Raw genomic sequence first — 15,995 nt, forward strand, 5'->3', positions numbered from 1 at the left:
ATTATTTAAAAATTCCTTTCACAAAAGGAATCATTATTACACCTTTGATCTGTTACTATAAAAAACATCCAATCTAAAACAATCACAATGTAGTTGTGGATGAATCACGATTAATCGTAAATAAGTATGATTAACCCGGATAATTTTACATTCCTACAAATGACCTAAAGGTTCTGCATATTGCTGGAACAAAAAAAAAAGACAAATGCAGTAACAACAAGTTGATTTTTGTGCATGAATTTTTCATAATTATTAATATGGAAAAATATCAAGAACAGTATGTAAAACTATTAACTAAAACTTGCTTCACAGAGTTGTGGGGACCTGTCAGTGATAACCCACATCTCCAACCCGGTAAAGCAAGGGTAGTCCATTACACGCGTCCCTGACCCACATGTATATGATTGGCACAAGTGTTTACCCCCATTACAAGGGAGTTAATCATTATAATTACAAAATATTTCGCCCAGGGACACATTGGCACACACTGTAATCCAGCATCTACTCTTCTAGTAATAAGTCAACCCCAACTACCCAAATGTAGAGGGCTGGCATTCTGGTGTTTGATTTATTCTCCAGCGATGACAGAAGTTAAAAGACTAGGATCTCATTAGCTGGAAATTATAGCAACAGAGCAGTCATTAATACAACACTGGAGGCCACAACAACCTGTTATGTGGCCAAGCATTGAAGACAGTCATAAGACTAAAAAAACAAATTGCATCGTTCAGTATGTTGACTCAAGAAAGAATTGCATCGTTCAGTATGTTGACTCACATCCTGCACCAGAATTTGCTGCAAGACGGCGTTTCAGGAACTTAACAAACGACAATTAAATCAGTATTCCTGTTGATAAATAACAGAAAATAAAAAAATCATGCTCTTTTCTGGGTAGTCTTTAGTTAATTATAGCCCTAAATGAACATGCAAACTTGTACAATAATGGCCTATTGCCACCAACCTTTCCAATGCAATGTTCTACTTATGCGCAAAATAATCAGTAATAAAACTTAAGATAACAAAACTTAAAAAACAAAGTTGGGGTATTCAGAGTTTAGCTGCACATGTATGAAATCAAACTGTGACATGATTGTCTGAGTAACTCAACTAGACTTGTGTGTGAAAGTTAGTTTGCGACAGTTATGTGAAACTCCAGCATATTTTACTAATACCATTAAATATCAAATTCACTTCTTTGGTTGCTGTAATTCCACACTTACTGCCACTGTAATACTACCAGTCTGTAGAGGAACAGTTAGCTTCTGTCCTTTTGACTGTCCTTTTTCTTTTTGAAATTAAATTCAGACGATATGGTTGAACTACATCTTCTGGCTCGAGTTGCAATATTTTGACACCCAAACGGCTAAGAAGATCCACTTTCATGTATCCTTGTTACACTAAGCTGTGTCACATGTACTCTCAGTTTTACATCGCAATGTTCAGTCTGAATAGAAAGTTCAATGTTATAATCAGACTTGGCTGGAGGTTCTGTATTACAAATAACATCAGAATGTTTCTATGTTATTATCAATTATTTTGAGTCTGTGAGCTTTACAGAAAATATTTGAATGTTAGCAGTATGGGGGACAGCCCGTGGCCAAATGGTAATTGGATCAGTCTTGTTATCAGATAATTGGAGGTTCGAATACACCTTGGCCAACTGTGTTTGTATATCACTCACTAAAACATTATGTTCCTTCTTATTGACTTTATAATATAAATATAAAATAAAAATGTATTGGGTGCACCAAAGACTATTGCAATGCATGCAGTCACTCAAAGATAGAGATAGGTAAAATATAATAGTTACAGCATTTTAGTTCTGCAAAAAGATCAAGTTTCTTTTGGTTTACTACACTATTAAAGAGCATTTGTTTTGACACTTCAAGCCACTGAAACAGAACAGGAACCTACTAAAAATCAACAAATCCGATGAACTGTTTGGGTTGGAATGATTCTTACATTATATAGACTTCAATATTTTAAATCCATAACATTACTGTAAAATATAAATTTTTGTTTCTGCACTCAGGTTAGTTTTTAATGTCATCATAGGCAGAATTTGAGTTCAGAAAAAACAGATTCCCGAGGAAGCATTAGAAGCAGTGGTAAAGTAATTTTTAAAGTTAATATTTGTGAAAATACTATTCTATTCAATCAATGCTATGCTATTCAGTAAAACAATAACAGTCATATATTTATTCTTTAAGCTATTTTTTTATTGTTTTTTGGAGAGCATTTTACTTTCTAAGGAATCTTTTTTCTATCATGTGTTCTTAATGTGAAGGAATTTTCCTATGGGGATCAATAATAATTCCAATTCTATCTTCTGATACAAAATTATTAAAAGTTATATCAAAAACAGGTCACACTTCGTAATGTAATTCAATCATTTGCATCATAGTCATTTGCATGCCACTGTTACTTATCAGAGTAAAGAAACAGGGGGCGTGTACCACAGAGATATATGAGGTACAACTGACATGAATGGTGTTTCCTTCTGCTGCTACGAACAACCTGATCCTCATAGTGCCCAGGGCACCATAGTCGCTAGTGCCGCCACTGCTAGTCAGTGACATTCCCATATAGCGGGAGAACGGCTGTGGCACTTACTCGTCTCCATCTGGGCAAATGCCTGTGGTCTCGTCGTATTTGGTGCAATAAACGTCTGGGCTGTAGTTGAAGGTTCCGTCTCTTCTCCGAATGGGTCTCCTTCGCCTCTGGTTTAGAAAATGCCAGTGAAAGCACGTAAAGGGTCTATGTTGCGTGCACTTGTGCTGAAGAAACAAGGGACACTGCTCTGTCCTAAACTCCTTCAAGTATCTGAAATAGCCAGAAACAGAATGCGTCAAAAACCACGTTAAACATAAAAAGTTTCAACTATAGCAAAAAACAAACAAGCAAAAGTTCTATGTCATTTGCTGCTATTGGCGGGGCTGGTCTTGATTTTTTTTGGGTCACTGACGTTAGCTCGCTATTCTAAGAGGAAACTACGATAATATTTTGACGTAGGGCTTATTAAAAGTCCAGTAGCGTACGTAAATTCATGTGCGTAGTACGGGGGAACTCAAAATAAGGCCGAGCTATTTACAAGCAGACTGGTTGACGAGTTCCTGGCTAATCATTTAGCAGACAAGAGTTGACCAAGTAGCGTTTCAGGAGATACGCCAAAGACTTCCGGACGTTTTCTTCTACGACCGCATACCGATGTATCCGTGTTTCCTCGCGCTAACGTAGGCGGTGGTTAGTGTAGCCATTCGCTGTTTGCTCTGTAACGTTAGTCACAAAGCCAGGAAAAGCTCCATGTTTTTTTCTTACGCGTACACAAGAGTTGAGGAACGCGAGCAAATGCAAACGCGCGTAACTGCACACGTATGCAGCGTTTTTCCTGAAATTTCCCTCCGGAGCTCCACTCTTGGTATTTACTCACGTATAATGGGTCGGTTTCTCGGTTTGAGGAGACGCATTGGCCGCCGTTTTCGAAACCGACGGCATTTTCAGTCAAAACAATGATGTGCGCATGCGCTCGGATCTGTTGCTCGCGTGCGTGCACGTCCGCAACAACGCGCTGCAGAGGAGGAGCTTCAGCACAGGGGGGCGCTGCTGACGCGGATAGCAAGGACAAATAACATTACAAAAAAACTACAAAAATGTTTAAAAGAATTTACGTAGTTTTATTCAATTTTTTTCTTTCTATCTATCTATCTATCTATCTATCTATCTATCTATCTATTATTGACCTCCATATTATAGTACTCTTAATTATTTATAGGTTAGACTTAAAATAATATATTTGTATAAGATTCCAATTCTTATGTTATAGTTGGCATATTTTCATTTCTTTTCAAAATGACTTTACTTACCAATTTCAGACTGCGCTGTCATATTTAGGGGGTGTGACCAATGTCTCGACTGAAGTTGTCCAATCAAAACACTCCTTTCTCTCCCCGAATCTGGAAAGTTCATATATGTTACCCAGTTCCCCCTTCTTTTTTTTCCTCTCAGGGTTTTAATTTACAAATGCAATTATGTGTCTAATCCATTATTCAGTTACTCAGGTGCACTGAGTGCATAAGGTTGTAATTATGCATAAGCCGGGTGTATTCCGCAGTAATTACTTTGACATGCCCACCCACTGGATGTCAAGTGGGTCTTTTTGACAGGTGTTTTTTTTTTCTATTTAGAGTGACTGTAAAATTTCACTACTGTCACAAAACTGCTGTTACTTTGCAGGATTTACAAAGTTTAGATAATATACTTTGGTCTATGTACAGGTACAGGTAAGGAAGATTGGATGATTATGAGTATTCAAGGTAAAGTAGTACTTTAAATGCAGAGGGATTAGAGAATGTGTCGGGGCTGTTGTGTGACAGAAGGGTAGAATTAGTAAAAAGAAATGTTCAACAGAAGGCACTTGCTGTAATGTACAATATTTAAAGTACAGTTTACAAGTAGTATTAAAAACATGAAGTGTCATTAAAAAATAATGATGTGTTATGATCAAATTCTGAACTGCTAAATTCAGCAAAATAAACATAAATATGACCTCAAAAGGCCATAAAATAGCCACAAGTTCCCCAAAATAAATACATATTAGCCAACTGATACCACAAAGCAACTTAAACAACCTGAAAGATTTAGCCAGAAGTTAGGCCAAAATACTTAAAAAAAAAAACTTCCATATAAGAGATGGGACTGCAAAATAAATAAATAACTGTAGAAACAAATGTATCAGGTTAGCAAAAAGCTAAAATGAACAATAGCTTTAAATGAGATAAAATTACATTGAATTGCCCTTGCATCAAAAGTCTTCTATGTTAAAATGTTAATTACTTTCCCAGCTCCATGTAGCTCATTTTGAATATATCCGAGGGCCAGGTTTGACCTCTTGGTCAGACTTGAAAACTTTCCAAGCTGTTTGATGGTGAATCATATTAATGGAGATTCATGGACGTAGTGGATTGAGGACATGGGAATGAATGAAACAACAGTAGAGAAAGCAAGAGTTCAGGAGACATGGAGGCAGATGATCTGCTTTAGCGACCCCTGCAGGATTAACTATATCTTTGTACCTGTTGATTTTATCACTCTTCACATTTAAATTTTTAATTTTAACATTTTTAAAAATATATACATTGTGATTCAACAGTGGATTGAGGACATGGGAATGGATGAAACAACAGTAGAGAAAGCAAGAATTCAGGAGACATGGAAGCAGATGATCTGCTTTAGCGACCCCTACAGGATTAACTATATCTTTGTACCTGTTGATTTTATCACTCTTCACATTTAGAATTTTAAAAATATATACATTGTGATTCAAACTTCCATGCTCTGTCTCCAAACCCTTCTCCGAGGCAAATTGTGCTTAAAAAATAAAACACTGTTTAAAAATCCTTTGTGGTACTATTTTTACTCTTAAACACAATATTGTTCAGTAATATTCAGAAGGGAGTGTTGTGGAAGTAAGCAGGGGTAAAAGTTATGCCCTTTCCCTTTCTATGACGTAAACCGGCCCAACCTTTAACATCGCTGAGTGGCCTCAGCTGTATACACATTCCGAAACTCTTCTCAAGGCTCCTTGTTGTATGATTAATTCTTAATCAATTGCAAAAAGGGGAAACGTTAACTCAAAAACATTGGAAATTTTCCAGTCTGGGCCTTTTAGCGTATCCTGGTTTTACCACAATGGCTTTTGTCAGATTGGGTTCACATCTGTAAACTAATGTTAATCTTTGATTTTGTTTGAATAATAATGTATGTAGAGGGGATGGAAAAGGCCTGGAGATTTTGAGCTGAGTTAACGTTCTTGCATGATGCAGATTTCTAGCGGCGACATCAGTGCATTGAATCATTTCATGCAGACGTCCATGGACAATCATTGACAAAGACTTTTCCTGTTTTCCCAGGCTGCTGAGACGGTTACAGCTGGAATAACAGTTTGTGGTCACAAGCACAAATGTACATGCACACACACACACACACACACACACACACACCCAGACAACATAAACCCCCAGCCCAGGCTGGCAACATGCACATCTATTCTTAAATAAATTGTTACAGTTATGGTTTGCTTTAAATCCTGCTTAGCTCTGGAGACGACAGTCAGTATCGTCTCGCCAAATCTTGGGGAAAAAAAACCAGATTCTTGTATTTTGTAATGTAAAGGAACTCGATGTACCTGTACTTCTTGTTATTGTTTAGGGGCCAGACACTCATATGAAATGAAAAACAAAATCACATTTTTGTCAAACAGTATTATTTGATGTAAATTTTAGAATCCAGTCGCGGAGGGAGTCGGCCGGTTGGTGATCTTTGTTGTTCATTTAACAGAAAATAATGTTTTATCGAACCTTACCTACTAAACCTCTGCGGAGGAGTAGGATAATGTAATGTGCCACGGCACACCTTTTAGGGTTAGGAGATCCCACGGCCGATCGTCAATTTACTCACAATTAACTTATGCAATGTGAATCCTGTTTAGTTGAACACAACGTTGATACAGTATACTTGCAGGACTTTAAGAAACATACACAGGAAGATGTCTTTCAACAGCTCTGAGTTTTTCTCTCTTTTTTTTAGATTTTTTAAGCTATCTGCTGCCACCTAGTGGCAGAGTGTTTAAATGTCGCAGCTGTTGTCACAGAGATGAACAAAAACAAACTACTTTGCGGTAAATACATATGATAGTTTTCAGACCGATTGAGTAAAATTGGATAATTTCCCACAATTCACCTGATGATCTCTCCGCTGCGGCACAGTTGTTGAGAATCACAGGTTCAGTGTTCTACTGCTCTAATATGTCGCAAGGTACGCAATTATGCTCTTCTCTGTCATCACACTTTAGGATGATAGGGGCTGCTGGGAAAATAAGTCACACACCTCTGAACAAGGCAGTCAGTGATTCCAGCATGACCATGTCATTTAAAATCTGGGGAAAAAAAGCACAAACAACCGAATCGTTAGCTAAAAAAAAAAAAAGAAATAAAATGTTCTCCTTAAAATTATTTATTATCTTCCTGAAAGTTGCCACAAATAATAGGAAAGTTCCATTCTAAAGCAATCTCCCACAAAAAAACAAACAAAAACAAAACAAAAATCCATGGCTGAATGTAGTACTTGCAGCTCCAACTCTGGCTGCAGCTCTACTTTCTCAGTACTTTCTCAGTACTTTCTTTCTATTTCCTACTCGATCCTTCCTATAGTAAAGGAGTACAGCTGTATGGAATCATATTAGCCTGAAATTTCTGACATGTTTTGAAGGCATCATCACTAATGTTGTGAACACTCACATTGGTCGTGTGGTGCTGGGAATAGTATTAGATGGAAGAAGACCGTCGGTCTTGTCGGTAGCGCCAATGGCTTATAGTGCGTAAAAGAGAGGCTTCGCCCAATGCTGAATACTGCTTGTGTCAATATTGCTAACCATAAACTAGCTTCTAACTTCCAACTTAAAAATTCCAAAAATTGCAGATAGAGCAGATAGATGGAGCGTTCGTGTGAACTAAGATAAATGACATGTAAAAGTCTGCACCATCTTTTGGGGAAACGTAGGTATTGCATGGAAAAGGCAAATAGATAAATAATATCATTTGGAAAGGTTTGGCGGTCTGGATTAGAAAGCTGAACGGGCTGCGTCTGGCCCCCGGGCCTTAGTTTGCCCATGCCTGGGTTAAATGCAGAAGTCACAATTCGTTGTGTGTGCAGTGGTGTGGTGGGTCACAATGAAAAGTAGTCTACTCTACATTCTTCTAAACCAAAAGGTCGCTTGTTTCAGCTTGGGTTTTAATGTCTGCCTTACACACCTGCCTTAAATGCAGAAGGTCCTGGGTTCGAGCCCCAGCGGAACTACATAAGTTTCCTCACAATGTGAATTTCCCCATTATTTGACTTTTTTATATTATATATATATATATGTATATACATATATACTGCATATACACATATGTATATATATTAATTCGGAACACTTTATTCTCGTGACTGTGGCTCTAATATTCCGTATGACTTTATTCCCATAATTCTAGATTTTATTTTTATCCTGGCCCGCAACATAAAAGGAGTATAACTCGGTCACAGTGTGTGTGTGAGTGAGTGTTAAATGAATGTCTTTATTTACACTCTATTTATGCGAAACTGTCCATTAACACAGGCTGAAAATCTGTGTTGACCATTTCAGGTTCTTTAGTTCTTTAGTGGTTTTGAAAGTGGAACGCAAATAACCAGTCCACAACAGGCAGATCAAGAGGCTACAGTGAATAAAAATGCTTGTGTTGTTATTATCCATTCAGATACAGAGGTCATGTCATTTTTTTTACTGGACTTTCCCCCTCCCGCTGTTTCTTTGTTCAAAACGTGAACCGGACACCATTGACAGAACTATGAGGCCAACTTTAGAAATAGCAGGACAGGCTGAGGTACAAAAAAAAAAAAAAAAGCGTTTTCCTAATGTGTGTTCTGTCAACAAGGTCACACCTGAGTTACAACATTTCTGACAGGGAGGTGTAAATCAAGGCTGTGGTGGCAGAAGCGATCCGACGCCGGCCAGCTAGCCTTCTGCTTGATGAAGAGACGCAGCTTGTCTCGGAAGGTTTCTCCCAGAAAGCTGTAGATGATGGGGTTGAGGCAGCTGTTGGAGAAGGCCGCCAGGTTAACGATGTGGCCCGTGAGGGGATAGTCGTGCCACAACGTGGTCGCAGTCCTCTTTGATAGGTCGGCCGTGCCCTGCAGCAGCTGGATGCTGATGAAGACATTCTCCGGCAGCCAGCAGATGAAGAAGACCAGCACCACCACGACTATCATTCGCAGGGCCTTCTGTCGCCGCGGCCACAGTCCGCGGTGCTTCTGGGCTCTCATGAGAATGCGGCCTATCAGAGAGTAGCAAAGGCCGATGATGGAGAAGGGCACCAAAAACCCGATGGTGACCTCCAGCCATTGAATCTCGATGACGTTGGCGAAACAGAAGTGTAACTCGCCCCTGTGTTGGGTCTGTACGATGGTAAAAGGGAGGAGGGTGGCCAGGATGGAGGCCATCCAGATGAGGCCACAGCTGAGCTTAGCATGCTGCATAGTCCTCAGTGGGCTGCTGCTAACGGAGCTAGCCAAGGCTATGTACCGGTCGAAGCTCATCCAAGTGAGGAAAAAGATGCTGCTGTACATGTTAATCTGCAGGAAGAGTGACATGAAAGTGCAGAGAACGGCGTAGTCGTAGTACTTCTCGTTCAGGTTGAAGACCTCGATGAGCGAGTCTGCCACCAGGATGAGGTCGGCGATGGCCAGGTTCACGAAATAGAGATCGGGAATGGTCATTTTCTCTCTGTGGTTTAGGTTCACCACCAGGATTAAAATGTTACCAATGAATCCAATGGGAAAGAGGAGAATAGTATACAGGCAGGACAGGAAGAGACCAATCGTGTACGAGTGATAATTGTCCGAGTGTTCGACCGAATCTGTGGAGTTGTATTCGCGGGAAGCGTTCAGCTCTTCTGTCTTATTTACGTATATCCACTCCAAAGAGGCCGTCTGCACTTCCATACTGACTGTAGTGACACTGTCCCGAACAAGAGGCCGCATCTAATCACCTGTATCTGCTACATCCTCAGATCCCGTTGGTTCCCACTTGTGTCTTTTTGAAGGACAAATCATATATGCTGTTTCGGCATGCTCGCAAAGATGGAGCAAGCACGTTTAGCGTCTACGGCTCCATGGTTTCATTCGCCCACTCCTGAAGTACAAGAGAAGCACCTCGGCGTCTTTAAATTTAATCTGTCGACTCACATTGTTCACACGGTCCGAGCTGTACACCGGGGATTAAAAGGTGTCTCTTTTTCCTCCTCTTTTGAATCATTTGAGTCGAGTGCTGCTTTGTTTCTCCTAATCCATGGGCATCTTTATTCACCGAACCCCGGCCAGGGACACTATTGCTTTGACACCTGAGCTGCGGAGAGGACAGAAGAGATGGAGAGAGAGAAAGCCCAACAGGAGAATTAAGAGTGAATTTTGTTGAATGTTTTGAAATGCATATGAAAATGATCACAACAACCGGTGTAAATGTGTAAGAATAACTTAAAATAAAGTTAACGCAAACATATGAGGTGTAAATGTGTAAGAATAAGTTAAAATAAAGTTAACGCAAACATATGATTTTTTTTTTTTTTTTTTTTGAAATTTTGGACATTTTGTGAAGTTGCTTTGACTGAAAGCAAACACATTAACATTCAAGCTTCAGGCTTAAACAGATGCATTGAAATCCCCTCTTAGAAATCCCTCAGCCAGTTTGAGCTCACACAAACCAGACTTGATGAATAAGAATGGTTGAGGTGAACAAAACAGGCACTAAATCTGTGTGTCTCTTTCCTTGCTCCAATGTCAACAAACCCTTTAGGTGTTTTGAAATGAAAGAACAAAACCAAAACGATATAAAGCTTTTTTTTGTTGTTGGTTATGTCACTAAAAATGTCTGCTAGCTTGATCGCTCCTCTGTCAGTGTTTAAATGACTCCAGTTTTTACTTTTAAGACTGCTATAATAGGAAGGACTGAGCCTCATTGACTGCTGTTAGCATAGCTCCAGTTTAGCTTTTAGCATACACGTGGCAACTTAAATAAAACAACTTTAAATGTACAGTAATAGAATATTGCGTAGAGTATTGTACGTACGTCGCTTGTTGACAAGTTATTCTTGGCCGCTTCCACGCTGTTTAATGTATTTTTTTAGATTAGCCGTATGGCTAACTGCTTACGGCTAATGCTTTTTAGCACGCACTGGTGCTTCACACGTAAACTTTATGGCAGTTGTGATTTCTTTTTAAGGCGGACAGCAATATAGTTTTTTCTTTGAGTTTTAAAAATCAAGTCTGAGGTAGAAAAATATTTAAGGAGAGGTTAAATGTGGCTAAGTAATTTAATTGTAGTTTTTTTTTTTTGCTAATTGTTATATTTCTCCTCTTTTTACTAACATTTTGCTCTGTCTGCCTAAGGAATCTTATTTATTTTTGTTATATATTTTGGTTATATATATATAGGCAAATTCTGTGCCAACTCTTGGGCTAGCAGTAATAATAAAATATTAATAAAAGATAAAATTCACATAATTTTTTCTCACATTACTAAAATACTATTAGAACTGTATATTACTTGTGATTGGTGAGAAAAATGCCACAATATTTAGAAATCAGTTCCTGTTCCTCCAAGCATTTTCAACACAATATTAGCGCAACTTATCACTTGAATGATTACATGGTGTAATGAAGAGTCTGTTGGTGAAACGATATTGACCAAGACTGACCAAACAAAACAAGAGAAAAGTCTTAGCCACATGCTAAGCACATGCATAAAATGGTACCTTAACTGTTGCGCATCGTCTTCCGATTCGTCAACAAACTCTCCTTGTCATGGACAACTAACCACAGGAAGCCGTGCCACACGCCGGAAACATCACGGACAAAATGAAAACAGCAGTAGATGTCTTACTTTTCGAAATCTGCATCTTGTTGCTGCTCCATGCCTGTCCAGTGGCAGAATCACAAATACAGCTGTTAACAAATCCCAATGTCAGAGCTCCTCTTCTGCACCACCTGCTGTTTGGCCCACCCCTGCGTAGTCTGAAGAGGAGCAAGGAAGAGATAAAGAGGCAGGAGATGATCCATCATTCAAGGACCATCAGTGTGCTTCACCACACTCCGCCCGTCCCTGCCTTCTTTTCTGTTGTAAGGGTTCATGACTCGATATGTCTGCTGAGCACCTGAGAGGATCCAGACACGGGGCTAATGTTTTTGTCCAAAGGAAGGTTTGGACATTAAACAAATATAGCTGAGTGGTGCTTTTAAAGAAACTCTTTTTTTTTTTTTTTTTGCTTTTTCTTTTTTTAACCTGTCTTCTCACACATGCCTCTCTTAACCTGAGTATAACATTATAATGTTTGGGCACATGACCAATCATGAAATGTGGATTATTGGTGATCTATCTTAGAGTAGTGAACTAACAGAGAAAGAGAAAGTAGTAAAAAATTTAATTAAGTTATGGTATCGTTACATTGTTTAAATACTACTCAAGTAAAAGTAAAAGTACCCATTAAAAAATATACTTGAAAAAGAAAGAAAAACTTCAATTTCAAAATGTACTTTGAGTAAAAGTTACTTAGTTACTTTAAGTTACTATGACGAGTCATACATCCAATCTGCAACTGGTTGTTTTTAAACAACAGTTCAAATACAAGAGACACATTCAAGCCACTAAAGCACACTTCAGTTTTGACAGTGACACCTCTGTCCACCGGGGGAGCCACATTTTGCATTGCATGATAAAGTTATTGACTCGTCTGCGTTTGAAAACAAAGAGCTGGCTGAGATATGGCCAAGGATTTCCTTCTCTCTTGCATTTTTTTTGTTAGTTTCTTATGTTTGACACCCCTGATTTCACAGAACTACCAAAAAATCATTATAATTAAGCTAAATACAGCAGGTGTGGACACACACTTGACGTCCTGAACCCAGTACAAATCAAGGCTAGGAGGACTCAGGTAAGAGATTGACGATCCCAATTTACAGCCTTAATTAAACGGGGGCAGCACTCAGGAGGAGCTCAGAGCGGCCTCTTGAAGATTTTGAGCACAGATGGCACCCGGCTTTAATTCTCGATGAAGCTGATTTTGTCAGCCTGGAAGTGTAACAGAGAAACAGTTGTGGTTAAAAAGGAAAAAAAAAAAAAAGAAGAGAAGACAGGGTCAATGTGACAGCTGGTAGTCCTGCTGTTGCCCACATATTTGGAAGAAGGGAGTCAGACGAAAGTCTATTTCTGGGTGAAAAAATAATATGATGGTTCATATTAGTATTACTTTCCTCAATTAATGAACAGGACTTTGCAAAAGTCAATCAGTTAAACCTGTGGCTAAAATGCGCCAGGACCTTCACAGTGATTTATAGCAAACGGCAATAGCTTTAATACAGTATACTTTACCAGGCTAGTCACTTAAAAAAAAAAAAAAAAATATATATATATATTATATTATATATATTTACTGTTATGTTTTACTGTTATTAGAAATACATTTCATATTATTGTAAAGCCTCCAAGGATTTTTTTTTAGTTTGTTTCAAACATTATAGTTTTCATTTATTTTTTAATATATAAAATATACATGTATATTTAATTTATATACATATATAATATCTGTATTTTATTTTTTTGTTTTGATTCCTCTTCTTGGCATTATTATTATGACAAACTATTTTTATACATCGTTCACTTTTTTCGCAGTATTTTCTGACCTGCGATATTTCATAGTAACTAATAATAATGTGCAAAATCAACAGTATAAATGTAAAAAACAAACAAACAAACAAACAAAAAAGGCACGCTGATATCTGTAGCACTAGGCTGTACTTTACTTCTTCATACTCTGTACTGCACTCTTTGTATTCTTTTGCTCTAAACACTGAGAATTTCCCCGACTGTGGGACTAATAAAGGACTTCTTAGCTTCTCTTTCTATTTACAACTTTCAAAGTCACGTTGTATACGAATAATATAATAAGTGATTTTGATACAGACTGACTCCAGATAAAGGAAAGAGTCAAACTGAGCCAACACTGAGCCTAAGTCACCTGTGAGTCCCATCTGGAAAGTGTACATTTTAATGTGACAAACAGAAAGAGAGTCTAGACAGTTGCACTGCTGGAGCGAGGCCTGTACGAGAGATGGGGCTTATATAAACTGGACGGGAAAAAGATAACAAAAACATTTATAGACACTGCTCTGGTTTCCGTCTCCCTCTCTGGCTCCACTCTGCCTTTTCATTTACCGTCACTATCAATTATTTCACATTTTAAACGGGGATGTAGGTGCACTTCTCATTAAGCTCCACTGGATGGCGAACTGACATAAAGAGTGAGCCCCGAAAATGTTTTTCCCGCTGCACTCTGAGACACTCAGTGAGGACAGTTTTCATTATGGAAACCTTGGTTGTGCTCTAGAAGAGTGGTTCCTAAATTATTTACTGGCAGCCCAAACCTTTTCGGAAAAATTTTCGGAAGAATTTAACGACTAACGTTGAATTGTAGCATTAAAAGAACCTCCTTAATGTATCCACGCTATGCTAACCGAAAGTCTTATTAATAGTACCTCCACATAACACATAATTTAAATAACTTTATTATTATATCATTGTTTTAACATAGCTTTTACCCCATGGTCACAGGGTGGTTTTTGCCCCCTCACCCCCACCCTAACTGGCTTCCATGTAACAATAATTGAGTTAAAACTCTAAGTTTGGTTGTTATCATTTTCTGCAGACACTGGTAGGATGAATAGAGCTATTGCACTTTTTCTAATATGGCAGGTTCAACCTTGCCCAGATACCCCCGGGGGCATCTTCTCATGTCATTATAAAGCAGGTTTGGATAATACCGAGGCTCCGTAACTATATACTGTACTCTTTTGATATGCTAGCGTGATACCTCCACATTTGCTTGGTCTTGCCTAGACTTGCTTGTACGTACTTTGCAGCAACTCCTTTGAAGGAAGCTGTTAATCCACTTCAATCTAGTGGAGATTTGACAACACATTTCACTTTGATGGGCTTTACACTATGACATTTTGTTATCAGTATTTAATCAGTATCACAACATACAATGTATGTATTAAGTATGCTCAGCTTATATGAGTAAATAGATAGATAGATAGAACGCGTCTCTGTCTCTGCGACTTCCCTCTGACTGATGGAATCTTCAGCCTATTTCCAGTGACGTTTTCCCACTTTATTTCCCGCAGGCTTTGAGCCGAGCGTCATCCAGAAAATCTACGGTGGTCTGGAGCTGTGTGTGAAAGTTGGTTGGCGGCCAGATTAAATATTTAAAGCCACAAGCCCACTGTTCTGACTACATAGGTGGTCTGATGCTCAGGGCTTTACATGCGACTGGAACTGACCCTCATACCTTTGGTCTGGCCTGAACCTCGGAAGGAGAAAAACAACATTAGCACTAATGTAGCACAAAAGAAACTGTGCAATGTCAGCACTGCCCTGTTCTCAGATCACTGAAGGCTTTTCTGGGTTTTTAAAAATGTTAAAATGTTCTAAATATGCTATTGAATATGCTGAAGGCCTTTCTGGGTTTTTATATACAGAACCATGTGAAGAGTCTAATATGACACGTGGATCCATTTCATTTCATGTTTGTTTTTTGATCCGTGATTTAAAAAATGTTCTAAATATGCTATTGAATATACAAATGTAATTAGCCATTAGCCAGTTACCCGTTGGTGGTTCGGTTTCCACCTGAGCGAGAAACCTTCCTTCATAATCTCTACATCTTTGCATCATTATCGCCCCACTATTGTTTTATTTTTATCGTAGAGTAATTTTAGAGAATTATTAGTTGCATTGTGGGTATTAAACTTTACATAAAACTTATATCATTGACGTTATTGTTATTTTTAAGATTTTGTCAATTTGTTAGCCTTTTGGCTATAGCTAACTCTTTCTTTTGGTCAACCTTTAATGCTACTTTATTTGCTTTCGCACGGGATCATTTTCTTTCTAGAAGTGAACTTCTAGATTTCTCGCTGGTTTGATCCTGCACTTCCCTTTCTGCCTAGAGGTTTTGCTCTTTGTTAGCGATATGTCGATACCCCTTTGCTTTTGTTTTGGCTATTTGTTATCTCCAAACAAAGCCTGCAGTATCTATGATAATCTATGATGTACAACATAACTACTTGTCTTCCATATAATAGACAAAACAATGGTTGTAAGTCCTTACGTAGCAAAACACAGTTGTTGTCTGTGTTACAGGGGCCTAGAGTGACATGTTCTAGTGTATTGCAGGACCATTAGTGTCACTGCCGTGACATTCTAAAGGACAATTTTAGGGTATATTTTCTCGGTTATCTTCTGTATTTTTGTCAACCTGAAAATGTTATTGTTGACTCAGCTGACGCAATACACAACTCACTGGATTATGCTCCACCAGAAAGCAATTATTGTGCAGAGTTTGGTTTGT

General features: G+C 38.5%; 2 protein-coding genes across 4 annotated transcripts in view; both read right to left on the minus strand.

Annotated features, from left to right (window-relative positions):
- The window catches only part of unkl (unk like zinc finger), a 43,921-nt gene extending 40,333 nt beyond the window's left edge, over positions 1–3,588 (minus strand). Inside the window, exons 1-2 of one of the 3 annotated variants that reach the window (XM_025064583.1) lie at positions 3,431–3,588; positions 2,614–2,823 (exon numbers count right to left, since the gene is read on the minus strand). In XM_025064583.1, coding sequence (XP_024920351.1) covers positions 2,614–2,823; positions 3,431–3,495 — 275 coding nt within the window. In that variant the 5' untranslated portion in view covers positions 3,496–3,588. The remainder of the gene's footprint in view (positions 1–2,613; positions 2,824–3,430) is intronic. The other 2 variants (XM_008329490.3, XM_008329489.3) reach the window with 2 other exon arrangements.
- Positions 3,589–8,362: 4,774 nt separating this feature from the next.
- gper1 (G protein-coupled estrogen receptor 1) lies at positions 8,363–10,030 on the minus strand. The gene has a single exon (XM_008329491.3). It carries the CDS (start codon positions 9,574–9,576, stop codon positions 8,473–8,475), a length of 1,104 nt encoding a protein of 367 aa, XP_008327713.2. The 5' UTR covers positions 9,577–10,030; the 3' UTR covers positions 8,363–8,472.
- Between the last annotated feature and the right edge of the window lie 5,965 nt (positions 10,031–15,995).

Source organism: Cynoglossus semilaevis, chromosome 17 (genome assembly GCF_000523025.1).
Source record: "Cynoglossus semilaevis isolate Cse_v1.0 chromosome 17, Cse_v1.0, whole genome shotgun sequence".
In the NCBI taxonomy this organism is placed as follows: Eukaryota; Metazoa; Chordata; class Actinopteri; order Pleuronectiformes; family Cynoglossidae; genus Cynoglossus; species Cynoglossus semilaevis.

Coding starts and splice junctions, on each gene's coding strand:
- gper1 (XM_008329491.3), bottom strand. CDS start 9,576: ATGCGGCCTCTTGTTCGGGACAGTGTCACTACAGTCAGTATGGAAGTG.